The sequence below is a fragment of the Penicillium soppii genome, assembly GCF_028829465.1.
Source record: "Penicillium soppii strain IBT 18220 chromosome Unknown utg000004l, whole genome shotgun sequence".
Taxonomy (NCBI): Eukaryota; Fungi; Ascomycota; class Eurotiomycetes; order Eurotiales; family Aspergillaceae; genus Penicillium; species Penicillium soppii.
Window position 1 is genome coordinate 1,588,063 of NW_026643234.1, and position 14,378 is coordinate 1,602,440.

Sequence of the window (14,378 nt, forward strand, 5' to 3'; positions counted from 1 at the left end):
GTATACCGAATGTGGGAAAATGAGTCCCATGAGAGTTCTTACCCCGTTTGTTCTCACCAAATCCAAGTTAACCCCCCCATGAAATTTGTCCCAGTCTCCGGCAACATCCCGAGGCCTCAAGTCCGGTAGTGTACCCGCCTATATCGTGCCTTGCTTTCAATAGGCCTGAGACTTCTTCTTCCCTGTAGTGGTAAGGTGGACTTGGTCCGGGTGCGCTTCCCCGGACCGCTTCCTCCAGAATCGGCATGAGAGAATACATGGAGCCACTTCTCCCTGTTGCTTTTGTGGCGATCCAATCAAAGTAAGACACGCTTTAAGCGGAGCGTCTATTCTTTTTTTATGCCAAAAGATACGATAGACCAAGTGGCTGCATGCAGGCCCCCGCTTGTGACGAGTTTGCTGTTTTTCTCACTTCACGTAAAGTGGAGATTAGTATGCCAGAGTCTGCCATGCGCACTGAGAGATAAAAAGCTGTTCATGGTACAGGAGATAGATTTGAATTATTCCCATGACTTGAATCCATGAACAATACTTGTTTTGATTATCAACGTTTTCACTCAATATTTGCTATACAGACTGTAATCCACAAAATGTCAGAAAAGAAGACAATTGCTCTGGCCGGTGTTGGCAATTGTGGAATGTATTTCTGCGAAGAGCTGTCTTTGGATAATCGCTATGATGTTGTCGTCCTCACCAGACAGGTAAACATGTCCCCTCTAGAATCATTTCAAAGAAACATCCCTGACCAACGGTGATATTCGCGACAGAAAAACAAGTCATTCAATAATCCCAAGGTCAACACTCAGGTCACTGATTACAGTGAAGACTCTGTGCTTTCGATTCTCAATGCAACCGGATCCAGCGCGCTGATTTCCCTCGTTCGATGCCCGGAGGAACAATATATCAGTCTTCATCAAGGGTTCCTCAATGCATGCATTCGTTCGATCAAGTGCAAACGGTTTATTCCGTCCGAGTGGGCTGGAAATATCGAGGATTTCCCAGATCTACCCGGCGAATATGGCAAGACAAGGGCTCCATTCCGTACCATCTTGCAGCAATCTCATGGGATTGAGTGGACCCTGTTCTGCCATGGCTGGTTCATGGAATACTTCATTCCAGAAGACAAGTCGTATATGACCCATCTCCCGGGAGAATTTCCCATAGACTTGAAATCCTGGAGCTACTGTGTTCGCGGAACTGGCGAGGAGCCGCAAACGTGGACCTGTGGGCGTGATGTTGCAAAGGCAGTGGCAGAACTACTTGCAGCCCCTCAATGGGTACGTATGTTTAGTCTCAATGAACCCCTGTGGTGATACTAAACGCATGAACAGGAGCCAGTAACTTACATTGCTGGAGAACGGGGTACTTTTAACAAGGCAGCCAAGCAAATGGAAGAATTTTACGGTAATTCCAGGTAGATTGGATCCATGTATTGCATTTGCTAATATCAAGCAGGCCGGCCTTTCTCCCGGACTTATCGATCTATCAACGACATCAAAGAGTCGCTGAAACAGCATCGGGATGATGGAGATAGCTTACAATTGGGACTGGCCGAAGCAGAAGAATGGACGGTCAGTGGAGCTACTGCGTGTCCGGAAGACAAGACTCGTCGCCAGCTTGTCAAATATTTCAGTAAAATCAAGTTTTCGACCTTGGAGGAGCTGTTGATACAAGCTGAGGCAGTAGACAAAATCTGAGGCCTGATAGTATGGTTGTTTGGGTTGAGCACTCGGAAACGAAGCAGTGTAAGCACTACGATAGGTAGGATGTCAAACGAATACAACCGTCAGAAGGGACGATATCTAACTTGAGGCGATCCGAATCTTAATAGTAAGATATCCACGTGGTGTTAACACACCAAGTGGCTGCGAAGCGCTTGGAAGTTCTGGAGATCTCTAAGAAAGTTGAAAAGGACATTTATACAAGCCGTGCTCTAAAATAGCAAAGAAAGTCTCATGGGGAAGGGGTTTATTATGAGTTTGCAATGTCGTTCGACTCTGTGTTCCAATTGTTTAACTCGAGCTTCAGCGTGATTGATACATTGAAGTTCTTACTTCATTATTTATCCATCCCTCCGCATTATACCTAGGAACGTTCTATGAGAGCAAATATCATATTTGCATTTTCATTGTATCCCACAAATTGAATAAAAGGGTTAAACCATATCTTACAATTTTCTTCGCACTATGTAATAGTCTGTTCATGTCCTTGCTGTCTGCCCACCGCTGGATATACTGTTTTGTTTGCTTCATAGTAGTTGAGATAGTTTCATCAATTATCCACTATTTTGCTTACCATCATCTCCTTTCTCTGTGTAGGTTTGGCTTTTCACGCAGGCGCAGGTTGGAATAGTCTTGCAACACATAGCCTACCTTCTAATTATCAGGGACACATTGGATCGCCTACACTAGCCCCATGACTCTAGCTACCTGAGCTAACGTGTTAGGGATTGTATGGTGCCACGTATCTTTTAGTGAGTTGGCCAATGGGCACGGTAAGTCTCAATGAGGGATTGTAGATATAAGAAAGCGCCAGAATGCGAATTTCACAAATTTACTTCTGAATTCCATTTATAAACTTGAATAGAACCAGCGTTGACCGGCAACAACCTGAAGATGACGATCGAAACAGGATCTGGCATCGCATTGATTGGGGCCGGTATTCATGCATGCGAAGGTAACCCTAAACCTAATCACAAACATTTTACTTGGAGCTATTAGTTGATCGGTCCTCCTCAGAACATCTTCCGGCATTGATTGTCAATCACGCCAACTTGGTTGCTATCTACTCCCGTTCTAAAAGATCCGCACAAGCACTCCTCCAGGTAGCTGAGTCTCAGGGGTCTAATGCCTCGAATATCACTATCTATTCCGATGACGGTGGGGATAACAACCTCGAAAATCTCCTAAACCGAGCCGATGTTGCCGCGGTGATAATTTCGCTTCCCATTCTGGTTCAGCCAGACGTGGTTAGGAAGTGCCTCGCTGCGGGGAAGCATGTTCTTAGTGAGAAGCCTCTTGCCAAAGACTACGAGACCGGTGCTGCGTTGGTCTCCGAATATGAGACCAAATACGCCCCCAAGGGTCAGGTATTCATGGTTGGTGAGCAAGTCCGCTACAATGTCGGTCTCTCCAAAGCTCGCCAACTAATTCAGTCTGGAAACATCGGCGAGCTAACGGGTATACATGCCCGCGTGTGGGCTGCAATAAAACCAGGAAACAAATTCTATGAGACAAAATGGCGAAACCCCCCAGGATATCAAGGAGGTTTTATCCTTGATGGAGGAATCCACTTTGTTGCGTTGATCCAACATGTTGCTGGTCAAGAGATCACCGAGACGAAGAGTTTCACGAAGCAGATCGCTACCCATTTGCCGCCAATGGATACGATCAATGTAGCATTACAATGCCGCAATGGTGCCCAAGGATGCTTTAGTATCTGCCTAGCATCAAACAAAACAGTGTCTGAGTTCCTCTTTATGGGAACTGATGGAACCCTCACTATTCAAATCATGGCAACTGAAGCAACTTTCCCCGACCAATTCATGGGGAAAATTGCGCTAAAACTGGAGGGGAAAATGCAGCTGGAAGAAAGCATCGATGGTCATGCTATGAAGGAAGAAATCAAGGCTTTTCTTCAGGCAATTTCTCACAGTTCCGCGCATTCCCAACATGGATTAAGGGAAGCGCTCTCTGATCTAGCTGTTGTTGAAAGCATTTGCTCTGGGGGAGGTATTGTTTCAACACCATGACTTTTGGTTTTTCCTCCGAGTATACAGATCAGAGTTGAATGGAAGAAATTCAAATATATATGTGCCAGTATTGTAGCCTCATGTTAGTATAACTAGTCAGCGACCAAAGGTCAGATGCCTTATTTTTAGCTATAACTTGACTTTTGACTTGAAACTAGTCTATTATGCTGCAACCGCCTTGGTTACTGCTCTACGTTGTATACGTGTTTTGTAAATTGAAGCTTTTCCCTTGATAAATTTTCACATGTTTATACCATGCAAACTCTCATACTATATGACATTGAAGCTATTCCCGACACACAGTTCTCTCTATTCACTTATTCTAAGCCGTTGTTGCCAAGAGTGACCGCACAAATGTCTCCTTACATTGATAGCTTCAACGCCTGGTCATGAGATGAGAATGCATCTTTATATGGTGGGAACAACTTCAGTATATTGGAATGCGACACTTCCAACTCTACAGAAATGCCGTCCTTTGCAGGATAGTTCTTTCTAACCATCTGGATTTGAGCTAGTAGGATTTTGTATGGCAGGAATAACTTGATAACTCACGAAGTTTTATTTATTGTTGAACTTTGGTACTTTGCTTAACAAGGGATTGGTTATAGTATTTTAGTTTTATGTCGGTTTATACTGGCGGCATTTTCACGCACTATTTAAGCATCAATCTATAAAAATCAAGCATCTAGTTAACCTTTAGCCTTTATACGCTTCCGCAGTCGTATGTTTAATCTTAAAGAGAAACATGATGGTCATAGGCCAATCGTACTGCGTTGCTATATTGTATAACCAGAGATCTGTTATACTAAACTAAGAGCCACCTGAAGATCACCTATATCAGCAACTATCCCTTAATGTAGTTCACATTCGAGCTGGTCACACAAGCGAGCTGGTCACCTCTAAAACACATAGTACAATGGATAAATTACAACTCGATATCTTGACAATAGGGTTCTACAGGAGCATTTCCTTTAAACATAGTACATGGATCTCATATATTATCTACCTAAGTAGCCATATATAGAATTTTCAGGAAAATTAAACAAGTATATAATTGAGATATATATTCAAAGTTGAGCTCAGTATTGTAGTTTTCGTTACCGTAGTAATATAGCCATTGGATCAACTTAAATTAATATTACCTGCTTAAAATTTTTATCGAATGCTATCGGCAACTATTAAAATACAAATGAGGACGTGGTTGTTAAGATATCAAGCTGGACTTTATCCGTTTTACTATGGTTTTTGGAGATGGCCAGCCCGCTTGTGTGGCCAGCTCGCATGTGAAAAACGTTATAGTACTAGCAGTGTTTCAGACAACTAGGGCCCAGATGCGTCGAGATGCTTATTAAGGGAACATGCTCGCCCCGCCCGTTCCATTCGTACAACGTAGACTAAAAGGCACATTTATATACTAAACCACCTCTCAGGCCGTAGTTCAACGTCTCCAAGGCTATCCAGGTCTGCACGAGCTCTTGGCTATCCTGCCGGGCGCCATCTTCCGCGGGAAGCGTGGCTCGAACAAATTTTCATGTTCCTCGCGTCTTTCGCCCCAGATCTTCATAGTGTTTCTATAGCGGAAACGCTTAGTACACTCCTGGTCAGCATTTGTCGAACTTCAGGTACCAATGGGCCTAGGGATCCACCTGGGAAATAATAATGTACGGGGAGAATTAATTATCGGCAACCAAGGTCACACGGTTTAAAAAAAGCCGGGTTGCCGCAGATCGGAGCCGAAAGGCACACCCGACTGTAAGGAAGTTGACAAAGGAATAAATTGAGGATCCCGTTGTCGTCAGGGGGTACCCCAAACACATAGTTGCCAACTATAGATCTACAATATTGTACTATACAGACTAGTTGACTGCTAGAATGTAGATAGACACACCCCTAGATATGCTCAAAATGGTACGGAGTACTTTTGTACAAAGTATGAGACTTCTCATGTATGGAGTACGGATATTGCACATGTTAAAATTGAGGCGCTTAATTAGGGCTTGAAGGGGAAGGTATAGCGAGACCTGCAGGACAAGGCACACATAGTAACGCCCGATTGCGCCAGAAAACATGCTGGAATTCAAATAGATCGCCCTTGTTCCTTTTTTTTTCTTTTGTCTTTTTGCTTTTTGTGCTCTCTTTTCTTTCAAGATCCTTTTTTTTTTGAGTCTACGCGTGATCTACCCTCGCACGTCCCTGTCCCTGGCAGGCTTGACAAGATCCCCCCCTCTTTCTCTCCACGTTAAAAAATTATGGTCTCTCATAGGATGGTGAGATTAGTAGACAAGACCGGTTCTCCATGGGGAAGGAACCTGGTAGTTGTAACGTCATATCTCGAATGAAAAATTGATATGATTGGAAACCTGGTTCGCGGTGATAACCAAAAGGTTAAATGCCAATGCTTAAGCCAAGGATCTTGATCAATAAGAATGAGGCCCAGTAAGTAGGGAGTCAAGATCATATTGTTTCCCCATGCACTCGAATGTTCTTGGCTTCGACTAGAACCCGCCTTGGGGGATTACTTCAAGACTCAATTTCTTTCCCCCCCCTTCCCCATAGGCTATATTTCAAAATTCAATAATTCTTCCAGATAGTGAAATTTTCTCCATGAATAGGAATGAATCAACTAATCTGCAAAGAATGTAGGCTAAAAAAAGGGGGTTCTAGAACGACTAAGGGACCACAGGGGAAAAACGGACCGTGTCATGTGTACGATCGACGGGGCTTGTGGAGTGCCCAGACTTAAAAAGACATTGGGGTTGGTAGTATTTTGGTGAAGTTAGAAAGTTTAGTTGAAGTAAAGAGTATAGCATATGTATCAAAAGTGTTGATATAAAAAAGGATCAATGACAACCGTTATATTCCAGAACATAACCAAAATGACCAAGTATACATATGTAGACAACAGTTATCCAACGTACCAAACCGAGGGGAAATAGTGGGGGAAGGTGACGAGGTCTTCTGATCAGAAAAAAACCCCCGAACCGGATTTGTGTAGAATACCCCCACTTTGTCATTTATATCCACCCCTTTGGATAAAGAGTCTGCCCTGCTTCGAACTTTTTTTTTCTTGAGAGCTCCGTTTCTGTTTCTTCCCCTTCTTGGTACTTATTATTACCTACTTCAATCCTTCGACCTTTTTTTTTCTTCTTCCTATTGAACACTTTTATTTATATTTCGACTTCCCAACGTCAACACGGCAATACTTCAAAAGTCAAAAAAGTTCACACTTCGACATCTATGAGCCAAGGGGGAAAAAAAAGCACGAACAACACATAATTATACCGCCCTTTACCGCCCTGGCCACTGATACGTCACGGTCCACTTTTCTGCCACGGGAGCTGGTCCCCCGTATCCCAACACCGCCACCTCGTAGTTCCCCTCCTCCCCTCTCTAAATCTTGAGGACGTAAATTCGTGTCCCACACTTTTTGTTCCCTAATCCATCTTTGTTTCTATTTTTTTCAACCTATCACAAGATGCGGAACCCATTCGAGTTGGACTATGAAAGCATCGATGGTGACTCGGAACCCCCACATGAATTTGAAAGAGAAGAGCATGTCCACCAGCACCAAGAACAGAGCCAGCAACAAACGCTCAACCTCAATTACCGACCAAAGCAAGAAGATCATGGAGATCGTTCATTGTTGCAACCCACAGAAGATGACGAGCGTATGAAGAATCGTTTTATTGGCACCATTGATCAAGGTACAACGAGTACTCGATTCATCATCTTCGACTGCACAGGTGTTCCGATCGCCAAATACCAGACTGAATTCCGTCAGATCCATGAAAATCCAGGGTAGGTATTCATCCCAACCAGAAAGGGAATAAAGTTTTGACCCCTTCCACAGATGGCACGAACATGACCCATATGAATTGGTTGAATCAGTCTATATCTGTATTGAAGAGGCTATGAAATCCTTCCTTGCCCTCGGCCACGAAATAACCGACATTGAAGCCATTGGCATCACCAGTCAACGAGAAACAGCCTTGGTCTGGGACTGGGAAACTGGCGAGCCTCTCCACAACGCAATCACTTGGACTGATACTCGTACCGTCAACTTGGTCCGTGAACTCAAACAAAAGCCCGGTGCCGACGATCTTGTCAACATTTGCGGCCTACCCCTCTCTACATACCCCTCATCCGTCACCCTACGATGGATGCTCGACCATCTTCCTGACGTCAGGTCGGCTTACGATGACGGTCGGGCTGCATTTGGAACCGTCGATAGTTGGCTCATTTACAACCTCAACGGTGGCCCCCAGAATAAGCGTCTAGTCACTGACGTGACCAATGCGTCGCGGACTATGTTCATGAATCTTGAAACCCTCCAGTATGATGATCGCTTGTTGAAGTTCTTCGACATCGACAGAACCAAGATTCGCCTACCCGAAATTCTTCCCTCGGCCGATCCTGAAGGCTTCGGCACGGTAGCTGAGGGACCCCTCCAGGGTGTCCGCATTACCAGTTGTCTGGGTGATCAGGCCTCTGCGTTGGTAGGTCACTGTGCCTTCTCTCCAGGCATGGCCAAGAACACCTACGGCACTGGATGCTTCCTGCTCTACAACGTCGGCGACAAGCCTGTGATCTCTAAACACGGCCTCTTGGGCACAGTGGGCTTCCAATTAGGTCGTGATCGCCCGGCGGTGTATGCCTTGGAAGGCAGTGTAGCCGTTGCAGGCAGTGGTGTCTCCTTCCTCATGAACAACATGGGCTTCTTCCGCGACTCACGGAAGGTCAGTGATTTGGCCGCCAGTGTACCAGATAACGGAGGTTGTATTTTCGTCACTGCCTTCAGTGGTCTATTTGCGCCTTACTGGATCGACGATGCTCAGGGAACTATTTGTGAGTCCAGCACCCAGTCTACTTAACATCTGGTTCACCGAACTAACATACATAGGGGGAATCACCGCACACACACAAAAAGGACACATTGCCCGTGCCACCATGGAAGCGGCCTGCTTCCAAACAAAAGCTATTCTCGACGCCATGGCAATGGACAGTGGCAAGAGTCTGACAGAGTTGGCCGTGGACGGTGGCATGAGTAACTCCGATATTTGCATGCAGGTACGTCAACTATCTCCAACCCAGATCCAGATCAGCGCTAATTTGCACTCCCTTAGACACAAGCCGATATCATCCAAATCCCTGTCGAACGTCCCTCCATGCACGAAACCACGGCCCTCGGTGCCGCCATCGCTGCCGGTTTCGCCATTGACATCTGGAAGGATTTCTCCGAACTCAAGCATATGAACCGCGCCAACCGAGCCTCGTTCTCCCCCTCGATGACCCCCAAAGCCAGTGGCAAGATGTATAAAAAATGGTCTAAAGCCGTTGAGATGTCGCGCGGCTGGATGGAGAACAAGGAGTCTGAAGACGAAGACGACGAATAAACAACATTTATAAATATTCCTTGAGATGACCCCGCATAGCCGGTCTGTCATCGACCCCGCAACCGAGTTTGTGACCATACCACACGACATACACGAACCGAGGAACAGGGGCGAGAGATTGAAAGGGGTTTTACAAGATACGAACATCGCGCATATTCTCTCTTGCATACCCGGGTTTTCTTTTTTTGGGGCATTTGGACGCACTCCTTCCTCAATGTTCCATTTATACATATTTAGAGAATCTTTGATTAGAAAGTTCTTCCTAATAGGCGTGTCAGCCACGATGGCCCCCCCTCCTCATCATGTCGGTTTTCATGAATTCTCGGGGCAAGAAGAGCTAGGACTTGGATTTACTTTTTCATACTGCTGTTGCTTCCTTCCTATGGTTGGACCCAGCTTGGCATTTGTGTACATACTACCGTTTGAGAAATGAAGAAAAAAATCCAAATCTATCATCAATTGCACCGTATAAATGTCTCCGTCTCCATCTGCATTTCATTTCATTGTATACAAAGCATACATATTCTAGAGACTCGCATTACTCACCCCTTCCCCCACAACTCCAACCTGACCACTCAAAAACAAGTTCTATCACAACGCCAAAACAAAACCTGCGTACGCAGACATCATCCAAGAAACATGACATCATGGCAGTGGAGAAAGATGAAACTTGCATTGATCTACTTGTGTTTCTCCCGGAAACCGTTTGATGAGGTCATGGTCCGACCCGGTATAAACCAGGGTTTGAGCTTTGGAGTTTGGTTCCGGTCGGTTCGTTTCTATATTTGGATCGTACCTTCTCGTAAGCTAGTGATATCGTTATTAATTACGAGTGTAAGGCCAAGATCTTACTGAAATGGATACAGTCAATGCAAGAAAATATTGTATAACATAGAGGTACAGAGAGTATGTACAGAGACAAATTCAGTTTCAATAGTTTGCGACAACCGCCATTGGGTGATTTGACTGAGACATGGTGTAGAAGAGAGGATCAAGGAGAATGGTATTTTCAATAGACGGCCGAACCCGGCAATGCACGAGGGAGAAACAGGGAGGAAGGTTTCGTGAAGGTAGGAAACAAAGAGAAGAGATTAGAGAATATAACTTATTCCTCCGCGGGTGGCCGTGCTGCCACAGAGGGGTTGAAATTGGCTGAACGAAGGGCCTCGGGGAGCTTCAACGGCGCGCTGGGGAGGGACTCTAGTCTGTTGGGTTTTTCGCCCTTCAAAACCATCTCCATTTCCTCCTTCGTCAATGTCTCGTATTCGATTAGAGCCTTTGTTAAGAGCTCGAGTTCCTTGCGTTTCTCGGTGAGGATGGCGGTCGCCCGGTCACGAGCTTCCTCCACAAGACGTCGCACTTCACCTTCAATTTCTTGCTTGGTTTCGGAAGACAAACTGTCGTAGTTGGTTGACAGATCGACGTTGCCGAGCTTTTTGGAGTATCCGAATCGGGTGATCAGTGTGAATGCTGTTTCGGTGGCGCTTTGGATGTCCTGGAAAATTGTGAGCTCAACGAGTAGATAAAGAGATAGGAATAGGAACATACAGCGGAGATTCCACTTGTAACTTTGTCGTGGCCAAACACCAGCTCTTCCGCAGCCTTGCCACCCATAGAGACAGCAATATCTGCCAGATATTCGGTGTAGTTCCTTGAAACAGTGTCCATTTCAGGCAAGAAGTGGGTGATACCAAGGGCCATACCACGGGGAACAATGGTAATCTTGTAAAGTGGGGTAGAGGAAGGAGAGAAATGGGCAACAAGGGCGTGACCAGCTTCATGATAAGCAGTCAAAAGCTTGTCCTTATCCTGAATGAAACGACTGCGTGCCTCGGCACCCATCATGATCTTATCCTTGGCCCAATCAAAGTCAAACGATCCAACCTTAGTCTTGCGGTCGCGGCTGGCATGGATGGCAGCTTGGTTAACCAAGTTTTCGAGGTCAGCACCAGAGAAGCCTGGAGTTCCTCGCGCGATAACGCCGATGTCAACATCCGTACCGGACTGAATCGTCTTCATGTGGTGTCTCAGAATGTCCATACGGCCACGGACATCCGGGAGGTCGACCACGACACGGCGATCGAAACGACCAGGGCGAGTCAATGCCTTGTCAAGCAGTTGGGGGTAGTTGGTAGCACCAATGATGATGACACCGGTGCTTTGAGAGAATCCATCAAGCTCGGTAAGCAGCTGGTTGAGCGTCTGTTTCACGTAGGCAGCATCGCGCTCATTGCGCTTAGCACCTATGGCATCTAGTTCATCAATGAAGATGATAGCGGGAGACTTGCCACGGGCCTGGGCGAACAAGTCACGAACTCGCTTGGCACCCACGCCGACATAGACCTCGTCGAATTCAGAGCCAGACATGTAGAAGAAGGGAACACCGGCTTCGCCAGCAACAGCTCGCGCAAGCAATGTTTTACCAGTGCCGGGAGGACCGACCAAGAGAACACCCTTGGGCAGCTTACCACCGAGGGAAGAGAAACGTTCCGGGTTGAGGAGGAATTCTACCAGCTCCTGCAGCTCGTCCTTGGCCTCGTCGCAGCCGTGAACATCACTGAACCGAGCGGTTTGTTCCTCCGGTTGAGCTTCTTTGTCCTGCGCACCGCGAACGTTCTTCAGGACACCAGTAGTTTCAACAAGGATAGTGACCGTGACCAGAGAGATATATGTAAAAAAGCCGAAGATAAGCAAGAATTTAACCCAGCGGAACACAGTGCTTCCCAGAGACTCGTCAACGACGACATAAAGGGGAGCATCCTTGGCACCAGTGCCCTGCTTTCCTCCCATTCCGATTTGACTACCAGTGGCGCGAGCAGCGACCGCTTGGCCAACAGCCTGAAGCTGTTCAGGTGTCAGATTATGGTTCGGTCCGCTGAAAGCTGAAGCGTCGCCACCGACGCTGGACTGGGCTTGTTGGACCAATGACTCCGTTGTGATATCACTCGCAAAGTAACCGCTTCGGTGTCGTTCGATCACGATAGCGGGCATTTTGGCGCGCAGGAGGGCTGTGTAAAAAGCATTCTGAGCATCGACGTTGGTCGGGCTGTTGTTCGCGACCTTTTCCTTCTGGGCTAGCACATGGTGCCAGGAACCTCCAAACAAAAATCGTTGCTGCTGGAGTCTCGAGAGACCGTTGAGTTTGGGTACCGCACGTAGAGAGGTAAGGCGGAAAGGAGTCGAAGTCGAGTATAACCGAGCAGCGAGAATAGATATAGATGATGTGGTCCGAAGGGCGTTGGTTTTGGCCGGAATTCGACCGGCCGACCTGAAAGGAGTGGCCAGCAGGCTTGTCATTGAAGGCCAGAGATCCGATGCCACGGTAGCAACGCTCTGATAGAGCATCGTTAGTAATAACGTCTAGACGAAGAATGGATTTACTCACCGGCCTTGTGAACTGGGCTTGGAAGACCATGACTGTCCGATTTACACCGGCACCTGGCCGCGTGCGAGGATGGGCGTCTGCTCCTCGTCAAATGTACAAACTGAGAGGAAAATCGAGTCTTTGGGGCTCAATTCAAGAGAATGACATCGCTGACGCAGATCGTAGATGAAGAGGAAACGATAGGTGCTCCGCTATTGATGCGGCGAAAGGCTACTGCGATCCATGGCGTTATGGGGTACCGTATAGTCACGTGAATACCTGCACGTGAGTCTGGTCACGTGCAGGCATAGATCAAACCAAGGATCATGAGGTTTTGAAGTTTTGACTGTAAAATGATCTAATGTGTATGACGATCAAAATTCAAAAGACAGACGTGAGCATGCACTATTACAGAAAAAACATTGTTCACGCCGCAGGCGTGATGGTCGCTGATAGGCCCTCATCCATGGTCCAGGCCCGGATAAAACTCTATAACTTCATCCTCATGTCACGTTTCAACTACATGTTTACACACTTGCTCCCATGCGCTTTGGAATACATTTTAGCTTCTTATACCATCTAGTAACCTTGAGAATTGGGTTCTTGATGGCTTTAGATAAGCCTTGAACAGGAACATTCCTGCCTAACACGATCTTTCCGAAAACTATCTCAGTCCTCTTTCCGATCATCCAATCGTGATGTCTCGAAACATCTTCTTGGTGGGAGCCCCATTATCAGCGAGTCTGGACTGGGAGACAGACGAGCTTCTCAATACACCCATACCTCCATTTCATGACGAGAACATGCAAAGCTCACGTCAGTTGTCCTTCGATCAATCGCCAGCAAGATGGAGAGTACTGCGTGCACCGACAGACAAGCTAGGTGAAAGCTATGCTTCTTACCAAGGTCATGAAGATCCAGCTTTCTTTGTCTCACATCAAGTAGCTGTACCAGAAGAAAGCTTAGCAGACTCAATTCTTTCTCAATTCTACGACCATTCATTTGCCGTTCATGAAACTTCCGAGGTGTCTGCTTCGGATGTGTACGTGGCCGACTCGACCCAAGAAAGCAGTCTGGAGGATAGCAGCATAGGATTGGACGAAGACGTCCCTAGGCCACTACATATTCCTGGACCCCTTAGCGACCTGCAGGAACTCCCCACAGCCAGATACCTCCAATCCATCGTACCGCAAACAATGACAGTGAATTTGATTGTGGCAATCCTGGCAATTCATCCCCCACGCCGCGTGATAACACGACAGTGGAATACCGAATTTCACATTTTCGAGTTTGTTGTCGGAGATGAGACGCGAGCTGGGTTTGGAGTCAATTTTTGGGTCAAACCCCATAATTTTGCCAAGAACAATGAAACGGATCGGCTTGGCCGATCTCTGGCGTCCCTTCGACCCCACGATATTGTCCTGTTCCGTACCGTTGGGCTCAGTACATTCCAAGACCGGGTGTATGGACAAAGCCTACGCAGAGGGATAACTACGGTTGAACTTTTACACCGAAAACCGGTGGATGTGACGGATGCAGTGGGATTTTATCATGGCAACCATTTTCAAGGTAGCGGAGATCAGCCGCTTTCAAAGGTCCGCCGAGTACGGAACTGGATGCTCCGATTTGTGATGGATACGGCAGGCGGTGAAATATCTGTTCCACGTGGATTACCTCCAGACACACAGTAGCCCTGGAGATGCTTAATCTTTAATACTTCAATAAGTGTTTGATCTTGAAGATTATATTCTATATATTTTGATAGTTTGTAGAGTCAGAACCTTTGATGAAGGCTATCTTGACACATAAGATATGAGACAGGAGAGAGAGAGAGGAGACCCCCACTGCAACAACGTAACCCATATACAAC

The 14,378-nt window shown here is 46.5% G+C and overlaps 5 protein-coding genes across 5 annotated transcripts; 4 read left to right on the top strand and 1 right to left on the bottom strand.

Moving 5' to 3' along the window:
• Positions 1–590: 590 nt before the first annotated feature.
• N7529_004019 (uncharacterized protein) lies at positions 591–1,697 on the top strand (the record flags this gene model as incomplete). The annotated part of the gene is made up of 4 exons (XM_057239546.1): positions 591–701; positions 768–1,277; positions 1,332–1,404; positions 1,456–1,697. 4 exons carry the CDS (start codon positions 591–593, stop codon positions 1,695–1,697), a joined length of 936 nt encoding a protein of 311 aa, XP_057098841.1.
• Positions 1,698–2,615: 918 nt separating this feature from the next.
• On the top strand, positions 2,616–3,751 carry N7529_004020 (Gfo/Idh/MocA family protein; the record flags this gene model as incomplete). Its single annotated transcript, XM_057239547.1, has 2 exons — positions 2,616–2,658; positions 2,721–3,751. 2 exons carry the CDS (start codon positions 2,616–2,618, stop codon positions 3,749–3,751), a joined length of 1,074 nt encoding a protein of 357 aa, XP_057098842.1.
• Positions 3,752–7,226: 3,475 nt separating this feature from the next.
• Positions 7,227–9,144, top strand: N7529_004021 (glycerol kinase; the record flags this gene model as incomplete). The annotated part of the gene is made up of 4 exons (XM_057239548.1): positions 7,227–7,549; positions 7,602–8,596; positions 8,652–8,818; positions 8,875–9,144. 4 exons carry the CDS (start codon positions 7,227–7,229, stop codon positions 9,142–9,144), a joined length of 1,755 nt encoding a protein of 584 aa, XP_057098843.1.
• A 1,105-nt stretch (positions 9,145–10,249) lies between these two features.
• On the bottom strand, positions 10,250–12,489 carry N7529_004022 (i-AAA protease YME1; the record flags this gene model as incomplete). The annotated part of the gene is made up of 2 exons (XM_057239549.1): positions 10,250–10,639; positions 10,693–12,489. 2 exons carry the CDS (start codon positions 12,487–12,489, stop codon positions 10,250–10,252), a joined length of 2,187 nt encoding a protein of 728 aa, XP_057098844.1.
• Positions 12,490–13,206: 717 nt separating this feature from the next.
• N7529_004023 (uncharacterized protein) lies at positions 13,207–14,199 on the top strand (the record flags this gene model as incomplete). Its single annotated transcript, XM_057239550.1, has 1 exon — positions 13,207–14,199. One exon carries the CDS (start codon positions 13,207–13,209, stop codon positions 14,197–14,199), a length of 993 nt encoding a protein of 330 aa, XP_057098845.1.
• Between the last annotated feature and the right edge of the window lie 179 nt (positions 14,200–14,378).